This window comes from Orcinus orca, chromosome 5 (assembly GCF_937001465.1).
Source record: "Orcinus orca chromosome 5, mOrcOrc1.1, whole genome shotgun sequence".
NCBI lineage: Eukaryota > Metazoa > Chordata > Mammalia > Artiodactyla > Delphinidae > Orcinus > Orcinus orca.
This window is the reverse complement of record NC_064563.1, coordinates 83,493,814-83,509,553: the sequence shown is the minus strand read 5'-3', so window position 1 is coordinate 83,509,553 and position 15,740 is coordinate 83,493,814. Positions and strand designations below refer to the sequence as shown.

Here is a 15,740-nt window from a genome sequence, read left to right as displayed (position 1 = left end):
ATTTTCGCATCTTTGAAAGTTTGCAACTTGAAGGTTCACGTGTAGGGGACTGTATTGGAAACCTGGATGGAGTCAAAAGAGAGAGCAAAGATCAAAATGTCTGTGGGTTTTCTATAAACATGTAAATTTCCAGATGAAAACTATTCTTACAGAAAATCTGTTTGTATTTCGTTGCAGATAAATTTCTGAATAATTTCATTCCTCAGTAGGGATTGCCTGTTTTCATTGCCTGTGACAGAGGGACCCATATTATAGATCTTGTTGTTAAATCAGTAAATTCTTTAACACACACACACACACACACACAGTTCCTAGTATTATGTGCTACTGTTGATTTTCACCCTTTATTTCTGTTAATATGTTTAAGTGTTCCTATGTTGGGTGCATATATATTTACAACTGTTACATTTTCTTCTTGGATTAATCCCTTGATTATTATGTAATGTCTCCTTCTTTGGCTCTCCTAACAGTCTTTGTTTTAATGTCTATTTTATCTAAGTATTGCACCCCTGCTTCTTGTTGATTTCTTTTTGCATGTAATACCTTTTTCCATCCTCTCACTCTCAGTCTGTGTCTTTAGATCTCAACTGAGTCTCTTGTAGGCAGTATATATATGGCTTTTATTTTTGTATACATTCAGTCACTATGTCTTTTGATTAGAGAATTTATTCCATTTACATTTAAAGTAATTATGGACAGGTAGGTATTTCCATTTTTTAATTGCTTTGGGGTTGTTTTCTGTAACTCTTTTTTGTTCCTTTCTTCTTTCCTTCTCTTCCCTTGTGATTTGATGATGTTTTCAGTGTTGTTTGGCTTCCTGTCTCTTTTTGTGTGTGTATCTATTATAGATTTTTGGTTTATGGTTACCATTAGGTTTATACATAGATGTAGATAGGTCTATCTGTATCTATATATGATTATTTTAAGTGCTTATCTCTTAATTTCAAACAAACACATTTTAACAACTCTGCATTTTTACTCCCCTCCCTTTTTGCAATTACTGTTTTTGTCATCGTACTTTATATGTAGTTTTATGTATCCCTTAACGGCTTATTGTGGATATAGGTGATTTTACTACTTTTGTCTTTTAACCTTCCTACTAGCTTTGTATGTGGTTGATTTACTACCTTAACTTTACTACCTTATACTTACCTTTACCAATGAGCTTTTTCTTTTCATAATTTTCATGTTTCTAGTTGTGGCCTTTTCTTTTTCACTTAGAGAAGTCCCTTTAACATTTCTTGTAAAGCTGATTTGGTGGTACTGAACTCTTTTAGCTTTTGCCTGTCTGTAAAACTTTTGATCTCTTCATCAAATCTGAATGAAAGACTTGCCAAGTAGAGTATTCTTGGTTGTGGGTTTTCCCTTTCATCACTTCAGCTATATCTTGCCACTCTTTTCTGGCCTGCAGAGTTTCTGCTGAAAAGTCATCTGATAGCCTTATGGGAGTTCCCTAGTACATAATTTGTTGCTTTTCCCTTGCTACTTTTAATAATATCCCTTTATCTTTGATTAATTACAGAGTGTTTTGGTGTGGTCCTCTTTGGGTTGATCATGTTTGGGACTCTCCGTGCTTCCTAGACTTGCATGTTTGTTTCATTTCACAGGTTAGGGAAGTTTGCAGCTGTTTTGGCTTCAAATATGTTCTCCGTCCCTTTCTCTGTCTTCTCCTTCTGGGACCCCTGTAATGTAAATGTTAGTATATGTGATGTTTTCCCAGAGGTCTCTTAAAAAACTGTCCTCATTTCTATCCTTTTTTTCTATTCAGCTTGGATGATTTCCACTAATCTGTCTTACAGCTTGCTGATCCATTCCTCTGTATTACTTAATCTACTGTTGATTCCTTCTAGTGTATTTTTCATTTCAGTTATTATATTTTCATCTGTTTGGTTCTTTATATTTTCTCTTTGTTAAAACCTTCTAACCTCACTCTGTTCATCCGTTCTCTAGAGTTCCTTTTTTTGTTGCTGTTCTGCCTTATTTTTTTTATTGAAGAATAGTTGATTTACAGTGTTGTGTTAATTTCTGCTGTACAGAAAAGTGATTCAGTTATACATATATACACATTCTCTTTTTATATTCTTTTCCATTATGGTTTATCACAGGATATTGAATATAAGTTCTCTATGCTTTACAGTAGGACCTTGTTTATCCATTCCATGTCTGGTGAGTGGGTCCAGATTCTGCAGAGGCTGGCTGAGGGGCCCAAAGTGTCTCAGAGCTGGTATTGGCCTGCTGGTGGGGGGGGCTGGGGCCCAGCAGGTTTGGGGTTGGTGCCAGCCTACTGATAGGTTGGAGCCAGGTTCCAAGGTCTCTTGCTGCAGGCCCTGGGGGGTCCCAGTTATAGTGCTTGTGTGCTCTGGTGGACAGGGCCATGTCCATGAGTGGCTGTGGGCTCAAGGTGTTTTAAGGTAACCTGCCCACTGGTGGGTGGGGCTGTGTCCCTGCCCAGCTAGTCGCTTGGCCTGAGGCATTCCAGTACCGGTGCCTACAGGCTGGTGGGTGTGGGCGGTACTGGGTCCTGAGGCTGATGAGTTAGAGCACCATTTACAAAATGGTGCTCACCAGCACCTGTGTCCATGTGGTAGAAAAAGCTCCCCAAAGTGGTTACCATGAGTGTCTGTGTCCCCAGGGTGAGGTCCAGTTGCCTCCTACCACCCCAGGAAACTCGCCAAGATCAGTGTGTGGGTCTGACCCAGGGTCCTTTCAAATTACTGCTTCTGCCCTGGGTGCCACAGTGTGTAAGATTTTGTGTGTACCTTTTAAGAGTGGAGTCTTGGGCTTCTTTGGTGGCACAGTGGTTGAGAGTCCGTCTGCCGATGCAGGGGACATGGGTTCGTGCTCTGGTCCGGGAAGATCCCACATGCCATGGAGCGGCTGGGCCCATGAGCCATGGCCGCTGAGCCTGAGTGTCCGAAGCCTGTGCTCTGCAATGGGAGAGGCCACAACAGTGAGAGGCCACAACAGTGAGAGGCCTGCGTACCACAAAAAAAGAAAAAAACGAGTGGAGTCTCTATATACCACAGCCCACAGGGTTTCCTGAAAGAAAGCCCCACTAGCCTTCAAAGCCAAATATTGTGGGTACTCATCTTTCCAGTGGAGGACCCCTGGGCTGTGGAGCCCAATGTGGGGTTCAGACCCCTCACTCCTTGGGGAGAACCTCTTCAATTCTAGTTATTTTCCTGTTTGTAGGTTGCCTACCAGGGGTACGGCTCTTGACTATACCACAACCCCACTCATCCTACCCATGTTACTGTGGTTCTTTCTTTGTATCTTTAGTTGTAGAGGTCTTTTCTGGTAGGTTTTGGTCTTTCTCATCAGTAGTTTCTCTGTAAATAGTAATTTTGGTGTGAGAGCAGGTGAGCTCAGAGTCTTCCTAATCCACCAACTCTCATTTTTCTAAAAGTTCATGGAGGGGAATGACCTTGAAGATCTTTATTCAGATGAAAATAATAGTAACTACCAAGGTGTAAATGCATACTAAGTTCCAGACAATGTACTAAGCATTTTTAGAAATACCTTATTTGAATTTCTTACAACATCTATAGATGTGTTCTCATAGTTCAGTTAAGGAAGTTGGTGCTTAGAGACATTATACAGTATGCAGATTGTACCATGGTCTGTGTGGCTCCAAAGTCCCCATTCTTTCAACCATACTGCTCTGAAGTGTTGTAAGTTGCTATGTGATTTACCCTATATAAACTAGCTGACACCTCAATAGCATAGAATCCACAGTACTGCTTATTATGCTTTACTAGCTGTATGACTTTAGGCAAATTACCTAATCTCTCTGTGTCTCAGTTGCCACATCTGAAAATGGGGATATTAATACTACTCTCTTTTAGGGTTGTGGGTAGCTTAAATGAATAAGTATATGCCAACTGCTTAAAACAGTGCCTGGCACAAAGTAAGGACAAATGCTAACTGCTGTCATCATCATCATCACAATTACCTCTTTCCAAGGCAAACGGGATGCTTAACGTACTAAGTCTTGGTAATAAATATTCTTAGAATGTGGAACTAGGACCAGCTTTTAAATCCGTGAGCTCAGAAACTCATCATTCAACAAGTACCCTTCATATTAGGGACTAAGGCTCAAAGAGAAGTATGAAACAAGGTCTTTACCTTTATGTCATTTACAATCTAGGTAAACAAAATGTAACTCACATGAAGTACTTCAGTGCTGAACAGGTCTGTACAAACTCAAGTGTGGTCACGGTAAATGTGGGCTGACTCAGTCACAGGAGACTTCCTGGAGGAGCTGGGACTTGCGCTGGGCTTTGCAGAAGGGCAGGATTTAGAATGCAGGCATTCCAGGTGAGGGAAGCTGCTAAGCAGTAGAATGGAGGCAAACCTGGTGGGGAGGAGCATGACCGGACTGAGCAGAGAGTAGAACAGGGGGAGCAGCAATAATAAGATTTGGGTTGAGTTACCCTTGGAATGTATCCTTCCAAAACAGACAGCAGGTAATTTTTCTTTAATCCAGTCAGCCTTAAGTAAGAGAATATGTGGTTTACAAAGTTATCATTTCTGTCACTACTCTCTTGAGAATCTTTGGGAATGATATGTTCCGACTTCCAGAGTAATAAGTCTTCTGTCCCTTTGGCACAGTGAGGAACGCACAGCAGAAGCACATCCTCGCAGCCCATCGGGTCATCCACAGGCACACGGAAGACATGCTCCAGAAGCATTGTGTTGAGCAACAGCAAACATCAGACACTGAGCTACTTGAGGGGGAAACTGAAAATGAGCAAAACAGCTAAGGTGAGTTTGGATTTTTCATCTGGAAGTAGAGAGGAGGACAAGCAGCCTCATTCAGCTCTGCGCTGTACTCTAACAATCATAATGTGGAAAATGAAGCATTCCCACTTAAACTGGTGCATTTCATGCATCTATTTGACAGGCCTGAAGCAGTTACTGTTTGCTAAGGTTTCCACTACAGAGTCAAGAAAAAAGTGTCCTCATGCTTTCTTTCTGTCTGATTGTGGCAGCCCACATTGAATGGGGGAATACAGGGGGAAAAATTAGTGCATTTCATCTGGGTTATGCAATCTGCTATTGAAAGTTGTTAGAGAACAGGGTTGATATGACAGAAACTGGACTCTTGTGACCAGAAAACAGGACTCAAAGTTACTTTTATAGGTTCTTTTAGCATATGACTGTATGCCATCACAGATAAAGCTACAAAATGTGTCAGTGTTACTAAAAAAAAAAAAAAGCTTGTTCTTAGGGGGTACGTTGTCTAACTCCACATCGCACTGTTCTAGCTATAAACATGGCATGAGGCACAGCCTGCCCAATTCTAGCCCTGATGCCCTCTGCAGTATCAACCAGGGGCCTGGTCTTAGGTGCAACTGAACATTCATACTCACAAGACTCATAGGCCATATTTGGTATGATTTGAGTATCAATCTACTCAGAAAGACAGATATAATACAGGACCCACAGCTTCCAGCAGGGCAGCACCAGGTGTTTCTCTTCCTGTGGGAGCTCTCACTGAATCCACACAGAAGACCACATAGCTGTTTCCTTTAGCCCCCAGGTTACAAAGCTCAGGTGCAAGGAAAAGACCAGGTGCATTGGGTGGGTGCAGGAGCTGCCCTGGTTTACATGCTCCTGGACCAGTATCTCTTGTAATAATTCCATCAGCATAGTTTCCAGGGCCGCCCCCCCCCAATGGATTTGCCCAGTTACAAAAGTCAGCACACTTAGGAAACCTGAAAGTTACAGTTTCCTGTTAGGTATTAATAACTTATTTATAATTCCTCCAAGTCAGATGCTAGTTCCAATCAGGGGTCGTTTTTACCTTAAGTAGTGTTGCTTAGTAACACAGTTGACACGTACCACCTTATCACATTACTGGAAAACAGAGCTAGAGGGTCAGTTCAAAGTAAAATTCTCATGAGAAGGGGAAATGGAGTGAACCTTTTGCCTCTACCTTGTCCCTTAACACCCCCATGGTAGAGGCACATCATCTGCTATTTTGGCCTTGAGGGTGTGCTCTCAGGTTAGGGAAGGCACTACGGCTTTAGGGGGAAATTTGCACCTGGCATTGAGAAGGGTTGGGTGTTGGTAGCTCTACCTCTAACTATATAATCTTATACAAATAATTTCGCTTCACTTGAGGTTTACCCATGAACATGTGACCAAGAGACCTTCTGCAGGGAAATCTACTGGGACCTTAAGTATCAGAGAGGCACATGGTAGGAAGTTTCAGATGAGGGGGCAGTTAAGAAAGAGAGCAGAGGGAAAACTGATAATTCTTAAATAACAAACTATGGCTGTAAATTACAGCAGAAAATCCTTTGTTTTTCATTAATAATGAAATAACCTCTGACATCACTGAAGATATAAGCCATGTATTTACATATAATGTTATATACTATTCTATATAATATAAATTCAAGGATCAAAGCCTTTTGCCTATCTATCTTATTATTGTTAAAAATCAGCCTTAGAAATCCATTTCCTCTGTCAGGTCCCTTGGGTCTCTCCCTATATGGTTGATGTTGGAGAGTGAGGGAAGGAAGCTGAGAGCGTGCACTGGGAAGAGCTCAGGTGCAAGCCATTGCTAGCCAATTCTCCAAGCAGATGAAGAATTGAGTGCCTTGGTCCTGAAACAGTGATCTGGACAGCATATCATCACAGCATTCTCTGGACATATAAACAAACAGACCCAGCTTTCTGGTGGAAGACAGGAGATGATGAGGGCTAACTTAAGGCAATAATAAAAATTATAACAATGAGCCTAGACACACAGCTGAGACAAGATGGCAGAGTAGAAGGACATGAGCTCACCTCTTCTTAGGGAAACACTGAAGTCACAACTAACTGCTGAACAAGAATTGACAAAAAAATGCTGGAACTTACCAAAAAAGATACCCTACATCCAAAGACAAAGAAAAAGCCACAACGAGATGGTAGGAGGAGCATGATAAAATCAAATCCCATACATGCCAGGTGGGTGACCCACAACCTGGAAAACAATTTTACCACAGAAGTTCACCCACAGGAATGAAGGTACTGAGCCCCATGTCAGGCTCCCCAGCCTGGGGGTCTGGCAATGGGAGGAGGAGTCCCCAGAGAATCTGGCTTTGAAGGCCATCAGGTTTTGATCACAGGAATTCCATGGAACTGGGGGAAACTCCACTCTTGGAGGGTGCACACAGCGTCTCATGTGCACCATGAACCAGGGAGAAAAGCAGTAACCTCATAAGAGACTGGGTAGTCTTACCTGCTAGTATTGGAGGGTCTCCTGTGGAGGCGTGCACCTGTGGCTCACTGCAAGGACAAGAACACTGGTGGCAATAGTTCTGGGGAGTACTCATTGGCGTGAGCCCTCCTGGAGGCCACCGTTTTCTCACCAAGACCTGGCCCCACCCAACAGCCTGTAGGCTCCACTGCTGGGACACCTCAGGCCAAACAACCAACAGGGTGGGAACACAGCCCCACCCATCAACAGACAGGCTGCTTAAAGTCTTCCTGAGCACGCAGCTGCCTGATAAACATACCCCTTGACATGGCCCTGCCCCTCAGAGGGACAAGAGCCAGCTCCACCCACCACTGGGCAGAAACCAGTCCCTCCCACCAGGAAGCCTACACAAGCCTCTTAGCCTCATCCACCAGGGGGCAGGCAGCAGAAGCAAGAAGAACTACAACCCTGCAGCCTGCGGAACAGAAACTGCAATTACAGAAAGTTAGACAAAATGAGACAGTAGAGGAATGTGTCCCAGATGAAGGAACAAGATAAAACTCCAGAAGAACAACTAAGTGAACGGGAGACAGGCAGTCTACCTGAAAAACAATTCAGAGTAATGATAGTAAAGACAATCCAAGATCTCAGAAAAAGAATGGAGGCACAGATTGAGAAGATCTTTGTTTAACAAAGAGCTAGAAGCTTTAAAGAACAAACAGAGATGAACAATACAATAACTGAAATGAAAGATATATGAGAAGGAATAACTGAGGCAGAAGAACAGATAAGTGAGCTGGAAGACAGAATGGTGGAAATCACTGCTGTGGAACAGAATAAAGGAAAAAGAATGAGAAGAAATGAGGACAGTATAAGAGACCTCTGGGACAACATTAAACATACCAACACTTGCTTTATAAGGGTCCCAGAAGGAGAAAGGACCTGAGAAAATATTTGAAGAGATAATAGCTGAAAACTTCCCTAACATGGGAAAAGAAACAGTCACCCAAGTCCAGGAAGTGCAGAGAGTCCCAGGCAGAATAAACCCAAGAAGGGATACACCAAGACACACAGTGATGAAATTGACCAAAATTAAAGACAAAGAAAAAAACCTTAAAAGCAACATACAAGGCAATTCTCACAAGGTTATCAGCTGATTTCTCAGCAGAAACTCTGCAGGCCGGAGGGGAGTCACATGATATATTTAAACTGATGAAAAGGAAGAACCAATAACCAAGAATAAGCTACCCAGCAAGGCTCTCAGATTCGATGGAGAAATCAAAAGCTCAAGCAAAAGCTAATAAGATAATTCAGTACCACCAGACCAGCTTTGCAACAAATGCTGAATGAAATTTTCTAGGTGGAAAAGAAAAGGCGACAATTAGAAACAAGATAATTATGAATGGAAAAACTCACTGGTAAAGGCAAACATATGGTAAAGGTAGGAAATCATCTACACACAAATAGTATATCAAAACCAGCAATCATGAGAAAAGGAGAGCACAAATGCAGGCTATTGGAAATGCATTTGAAATTAAAAGACCAGCAACTCAAAACAATTTTGTATATATATAGACAGCTATATCAAAACCTCATGGGAATGGCAAACCAAAAATCTACAATAGATAAACACACAAAAAAGAAAAGAAATCCAAACACAACACTAAAGTCAGTCATCAAATCACAAGAGAAGGGAACAAAAGAGGAAGGGAATAAAAAAGACCTACAAAAACAAATCCAAAACAATTAACAAAATGGCAATAAGAAAATACATATCAATATTTACCTTAAAAATAAATGGAGTATATGCCACAACCAAAAAACACAGACTGGCTGAATGGATACGAAAACAAGACCCATATATATGCTGTCTACAAAAGACCCATTTCAGATATAGGGACACATACAGACTGAAAGTGAGGGAATGGAAAAAGGGATTCCATGTAAATGGAAATCAAAAGAAAGCTGGAGTAGCAATATTCATATCAAACAAAATAGACTTTAAAATAAAGACTATTTACAAGAGACAAAGGACACTACATAATGATCAAGGGATTAATCCAAGAAGAAGATACAACAATTGTAAATATGTATGGACCCAACATAGGAGCACCTCAATATATAAGGCAAATAGTAACAGCCATTAAAGAAGAAATCCCCCACATAATAGTGGTGGACTTTAACACCCCACTTTCATCAATGCACAGATCATCCAGAAAGAAAATCAATAAGGAACCACAGGCCTTATATGACACATTAGACCAGGTGGGCTTAATTGATACTTATAGAGCATGCCATTCAAAAGCAGCAGAATACACATTCTTCTCAAGTGCACATTCTTCTCCAGGATTGATCACATGCTGGGCCACAAGTGAGCCTCAGTAAATTTAAGAAAACTGAAATCATATCAAGCATCTTTTCTGACCACAACGCTATGGGATTAAAAATCAACTACAAGAAAATAAACTATAAAAAACACATGGAGTCTAAAGAGTATGCAATTAAACAACCAATGGATCACTGAAGAAATCAAAGAGGAAATAAAAAATACCTAGAGACAAAACAAAAGCATGACAATCCAAAACTTATGAAACACTTCAATCCAGAGAGGGTAGCTTTTTTTTACAGCACAGATAGAGGATGTCTCCCAGGAAAGTAAAATATCAGTCCCCCTCTCTGGAATGGAATTTACTCTCTTGTACTCCACAGCAAAGTTTCTCTCTCTGTCTCTCTCTGTCTCTCTGTCTCTCTCTCTGTCACTCTCTCTCTCTCTCTCATATGAACAGGAATCCAGCAGCCCTATATAATGTCTGTCTTTCCCCCTGTGGAGTTCCTTATCCATACTGTACCCCAAAACATATGCATGTGCCATCTAGCCCTCACCAAATCACCGTTGTGAGAACTGATTTCTCACAAGGTTTTCTGTGAGTAGTAAGTGGTTCTTGTCTCTGACTCAAAGAATCTTCTGTACCCACACATGTATGCACATACATTAAAAAAAACTTATGGGATGCAGCAAAAGCAGTTCTAAGAGGGAATTTTACAGCAATACAATCGTACCTCAAGAAACAAGAAAAATCTCAAATAAACAACCTAACATACACCTAAAGCAACTAGAGAAAGAAGAACAAACAAAACCCAAAGTTAGTAGAAAGAGCGAAATCGTAAAGATCAGAGCAGAAATAAATGAAATAGAAATGAAGAAAACAATAGAAAAGATTAATGAAACTAAAAGCTGGTTCTTTGAAAAGATAAACAAAATTGATAAGCCTTTAGCCAGACTCATCAAGAAAAAGAGGGAGAAGGCTCAAATCAATAAAATTAGAAATGAAAAAGGAGAAGTTACAATGGACACCACAGAAATACACAAGAACATAAGCGACTACTACAGGCAACTATATGCCAATAAATGGACAACCTAGTAGAAATGGACGAATTCTTAGAAAGATACAATCTCTCAAGACTGAACCAAGAAGAAATAGAAAATATGAACAGGCCAATCACAAGTACTGAAATTGAAACTGTGATTTAAAAACTTACAACAAACAAAAGTCCAGGACTAGATGGCAGGTCACAGGTGAATTCTATCAGCCATTTAGAGAAGAACTAACACCTATCCTTCTCATTTAGAGAAGAGCTAACACCTATCCTTCTCAAACTCTTCCAAAATGTAGCGGAGGGAGGAAGACTCTCAAACTCATTCTATGAGGCCAACATCAACCTAATACCAAAACCAAACAAAGATAACACCAAAAAAAAAAAAAAAAAGCAAGAAAAGAAAGGAAAGAGAGAGAGAGAAAGAGAAAGCAAGAAAAGAAAAGAAAGAAAGAAAATAAATTTAGAGGCCAATATCACAGATGAACACAGATGCAAAAATCCTCAACAAAATACTAGCAGACAGAATCCAACAACACATTAAAAGGATCATACACCATGATCAAGTGGTATTTATCCAGGGATCAAGGATTCTTTAATATTTGCAAATCAATCAATGTGATACACCATATTAAGAAATTGAAGAATAAAAACCATATGATCGTCTCAATAGATGCAGAAAAAGCTTTTGACAAACTTCAACACCCATTTATGATAAAAACTCCCCAGAAAGTTGAGGAACCTACCTCAACAGAATAAAGGCCATGTATAAAGACATGGCATAAAGACATGGCATAAAGACATGGCATAAAGACAAATTTACAGGTAACATCATACTCACGAATTGAAAAGCTGAAAGCATTTTCTCTAAGATGAGGAACAAGAATGTCCACTCTCACCACTTTAATTCAACATAGTTTTGGAAGTCCTAGCCATGGCATTCAGAGAAGAAAAAGAAATAACAGGAATCCAAATTGGAGAAGAAAAACTCACTCTTTGCAGACGACATGATACTATACATAGAAGCTCTTTTTAAGATGCTACCAGAAGGGACTTCTCTGGTGGTGCAGTGGTTAAAAATCTTCCTGCCACTGCAGGGGACACGGGTTTGAACCTTGGTCCAGGAAGATCCCACATGCCATGGAGCAACTAAGCCCATGTGCCACAACTACTGAGCATGCACTCTAGAGCCCGTGAGCCACAACTACTAAGCCCGCGTGCCACAACTACTAAAGCCCGCGTGCCTAGAGCCCATGCTCCACAACAAGAAAAGCCACCGTGATGAGAAACCCACACACCGCAATGAAGAGTAGCCCCCACTTGCTGCAACTAGAGAAAGCCTGTGCACAGCAATGAAGACCCAACACAGCCAAAAATAAATAAATAAATTTACATATTAAAAAAAAGATGCTACCAGAAAACTACCAGAGCTCATCAGTTAATTTGATAAAGTTTCAGGATACAAAATAAATATGCAGAAATCTGTTGCATTTCTATACATTAATAACAAAAGTTCAGAAAGAGAAATTAAAGAAACAATCCCACTTACCATCACATCAAAAAGACTAAAATAGGTAGGAATAAACCTACCTACGGAGGCAAAAGACCTGTACTCCGAAAATTATAAGATACTGATGAAACAAATCGAAGATGACACAAACAGATGCAAAGTTATACCATGTTCTTGGATTGGAAGAATCAATATCGTCAAAATGACTATACTACCCAAGGCAATCTACAGATTCAATACAACCCCTATCAAATTACCAATGGCATTAGAATAAAACATTTAAAAATTTGCATGTTAACAGAAAAGACCCCAAATAGCCAAAGCAATCCTAAGAAAGAAAAATGAAGCTGGAGGAATCAGGTTCCCAAACTTCAGACTATACTACAAAGCTACAGTCATCAAGATAGTATGGTACTGGCACAAAAACAGAACTATAAATCAATGGAACAGGATAGAAAGCCCAGAAATAAATGCACCTATGGTCAATTAATGAACAATAAAGGAGGCAAGAGTTTACAATGGAGAAAAGACAGCCTCTTCAATAAGTGGTGCTGGGAAAACTGGACTGCATGTAAAAGAATGAAATTATAACACTCCCTAACACCATACACAAAAATAAACTCAAAATGGATTAAAGACCTAAATGTAAGACCAGATACTATAAAACTCTTAGAGGAAAACATATAACACTCTGACATAAATCGCAGCAATACCTTTTTCAACCCATCTCCAGAGTAATGGAAATAAAAACAAAAGTAAACAAATGGGACCTAATTAAACTCAAAGGCTTTTGCACAGCAAAAGAAACCATAAACAAAATGAAAATACAACCCACAGACTGGGGGAAAATATTTGCAAATGATACGACTGACAAGGGATTAGTTTCCAAAATTTACAAACAGCTCATGCAGCTCAATATCAGAAAAACAAACAACCCAATCAAAAAATGGGCAGAAGACCTTAGGAGACATTTCTCCAAAGAAAACATACAGATGGCCAAGAGGCACGTGAAAAGATGTTCAACAATGCTAATAATTAGAGGATGCAAATCAAAATTACAATGATATATCATCTCACACCAATCACAAAGGCCATCATCAAAAAATCTGCAAAAAATAAATGCTGGAGAGGGTGTAGAGAAAAGGGGACCCTCCTACACTGTTGGTGGGAATGTAAACTGGTGCAGCCACATAGAAAACAGTATGGAGGTTCCTTAAAAAACTAAAAATAGAATTACCATATGATCCAGCAATCCCACTTCTGGGCATATATCTGCAGAAAACCATGCTCCAAAAGGATACATGCATCCCAATGTTCATTGCAGCACTGTTTACAATAGCCAAGACATGGAAGCAACCTAAGTGTCCATTGACAGATGAATGCATAAAGAAAATATGGTTCATATATACAAGGGAATACTACTCAGCCATAAAAAAGAACGGAATAATGCCATTTACAGCAACATGGATGGACCTGGAGATTATCATACTAAGTGAAGTCAGTCAGACAGAGATAGACAAATATCATATGACATCGCTTATATGTGGAATTTTAAAAAAGATGATACAAATGAACTTATTTACAAAACAGAGACTCACAGAGTTAGAGAATGAACTTATGGTTGCCAATGGGGAACGGTGCGGGGGAGTTTGGGATTGACATGTAACACACTCCTATATTTAAAATAGATAGCCAACAAGGATCTACTGTATAGCACAGGGAACTCTGCTCAATACTCTGTAATAATGTAAATGGGAAAATAATTTGAAAACGAATAGATACATGTATATGTATAACTCAATCACTTTGCTGTACACCTGAAACTAACACAACATTGTTAATCAACTATACTCCAATATAAATTAAAAATAAATCATCTTTAATGTTGGGGTAGTGATTTTTCTTACATGCAAATTAAATAAGATTAATAACTTACATAGTTTGAATTGAATACATCTGCATTTACTTCTGAGTATATAATACCTGTTCTATGACATCTACGGTGATCTTTGAAATCAAGCCATAAGAGTTTTAAAATGATTCTTTCTTTTATACTTAGGTTTTTTGTTTTTAAAATTTTATTTAACTTATTTATTTTTGGCTGCATTGGGTCTTTGTTGCTGTGTGTAGGCTTTCTCTAGTTGTGGCAAGTGGGGGCTACTCTTCATTACAGTGCACAGGCTTCTCACTATAGGGCTTCAGTAGTTGTGGCACGTGGGCTCAGTAGTTGTGGCTCACGGGCTCCAAAGCGCAGCCTCAGTAGTTGTGGCACACAGGCTTGGTTGCTCCACGGCATGTGGGATCTTCCTGGACCAGGGCTTGAACCCGTGTCCCCTGCATTGGCAGGCAGATTCTTAACCACTGCTCCACCAGGGAAGCCCTATACTTAGGTTTTAATGAAATGTATTTTACTTTCACTATGTAAAGCATGTTGTGGTTATAAAATATAGTTTCAAAAAAAACCTAGTTTCCAGGCTAGCTACAGACACTCAGCAAGGAAGGTTAACCAATGAATTAACACAGTATCTTCTTAATATTTTATTAAATGGTTGGAACATGATGCTTAGTTGCCCCCCTAGTATATATATCACTTCCTCTTCCTTCTCTCAGAGGGAAGGACAGATGTGAGGTTATTTAATAATATTTAGTGAGAGGGTCAGTAGGCATGGACTACTGATTAAAAACAAAATTTTTAAATCAGCTTAAAGACAACAGAGGTAATAAAATAGTGAGGCATTTCTGGAGGAAAATTTACGAGTAGAAAAATCCATTGAGCTGAGTCTGGCATTTGGAGCCATTTTTTTCCTTAGGGAATATGCAAATTCTAGTAAATGTGGCTGAAAAGCTGAGCAATACTTTCACAAGCTTTGCAAAACTAGAGGGACAAAAACTGTGGAGTCAAGGTTGAGTCCCTAGTAAACCTCCTCCATTTGGGCTGGGACTCCATAAGGTTATGCCCTAGTAGAAAGTGTTCACTGCAAGTAAATCACCCCTCAAATACACTACAGTTTAGCTTCTAATCATCTGAATGATCCAAGAAACCCTCAGTCCCATAAAACAAATTTAAAAAGATCCTTGATTCCTGTTGCCTCAAGGAAATTGTCAGGGACAACACTTAAATTCCCTTTGGAGAAAGTTGGCATCATCCTAGACCTCAATTTATTTTCACAATTTTTCATGAACAAGTTCCAGAACACAACAAGGATATCCGGTATATGAAGAGACATGACAATTTGAACAAGCAGCAGAAAGTACAGATAATAGAAACAGACCTAAAGGGATCTAAGCTATTGGAATTATTTAGACACAGGTTTTAGAATAACTATGCTTACTGCTATGTACTTCTAGCCTCCAGAATTGTGAGAAAATACATTTTTGTTGTTTAAGCCATCAGGTCTATGGTATTTTGTTATGGCAGCCCAATCTAAGATTTTGGTACCAAGAGTGAAGCGCTGCTGTAACAAATACCTAAATGTGTGGAAGCAACTTTGGAACTAGATAATGTGTAGAGGTGGGAAGAGTTTTGAGATGCATGCTGGGAATATGGGTATTAAGGGCAATTCTGACAAGGTCTCAGATGGAAATGTGGAATGTGTTATTGGAAACTGGAGGAATGGCAATCCATATTATAAAGTGGCAAAGAACTTGGCTGAACTTTGTTCT

The 15,740-nt window shown here is 39.8% G+C and overlaps 1 protein-coding gene and 1 non-coding gene across 8 annotated transcripts in view; both read left to right on the top strand.

The window, feature by feature from the left end:
- The window catches only part of CFAP91 (cilia and flagella associated protein 91), a 154,653-nt gene that overhangs the window by 123,128 nt on the left and 15,785 nt on the right, over positions 1-15,740 (top strand). For 6 of the 7 annotated variants that reach the window (XM_033403302.2, XM_004278531.4, XM_033403299.2 and 3 more), the window contains one exon: positions 4,612-4,764. In XM_033403302.2, the coding sequence (XP_033259193.1) occupies positions 4,612-4,763 (152 nt within the window). In that variant the 3' untranslated portion in view covers position 4,764. Of the gene's footprint in view, positions 1-4,611; positions 4,765-6,126; positions 12,174-15,740 lie in introns of those variants that run through there. The other variant, XM_049710147.1, reaches the window with a different exon arrangement.
- Positions 4,887-5,017, top strand: LOC117196108 (small nucleolar RNA SNORA31). Its single transcript, XR_004476128.1, has one exon. It is a non-coding gene; the product is annotated as a small nucleolar RNA SNORA31 (small nucleolar RNA).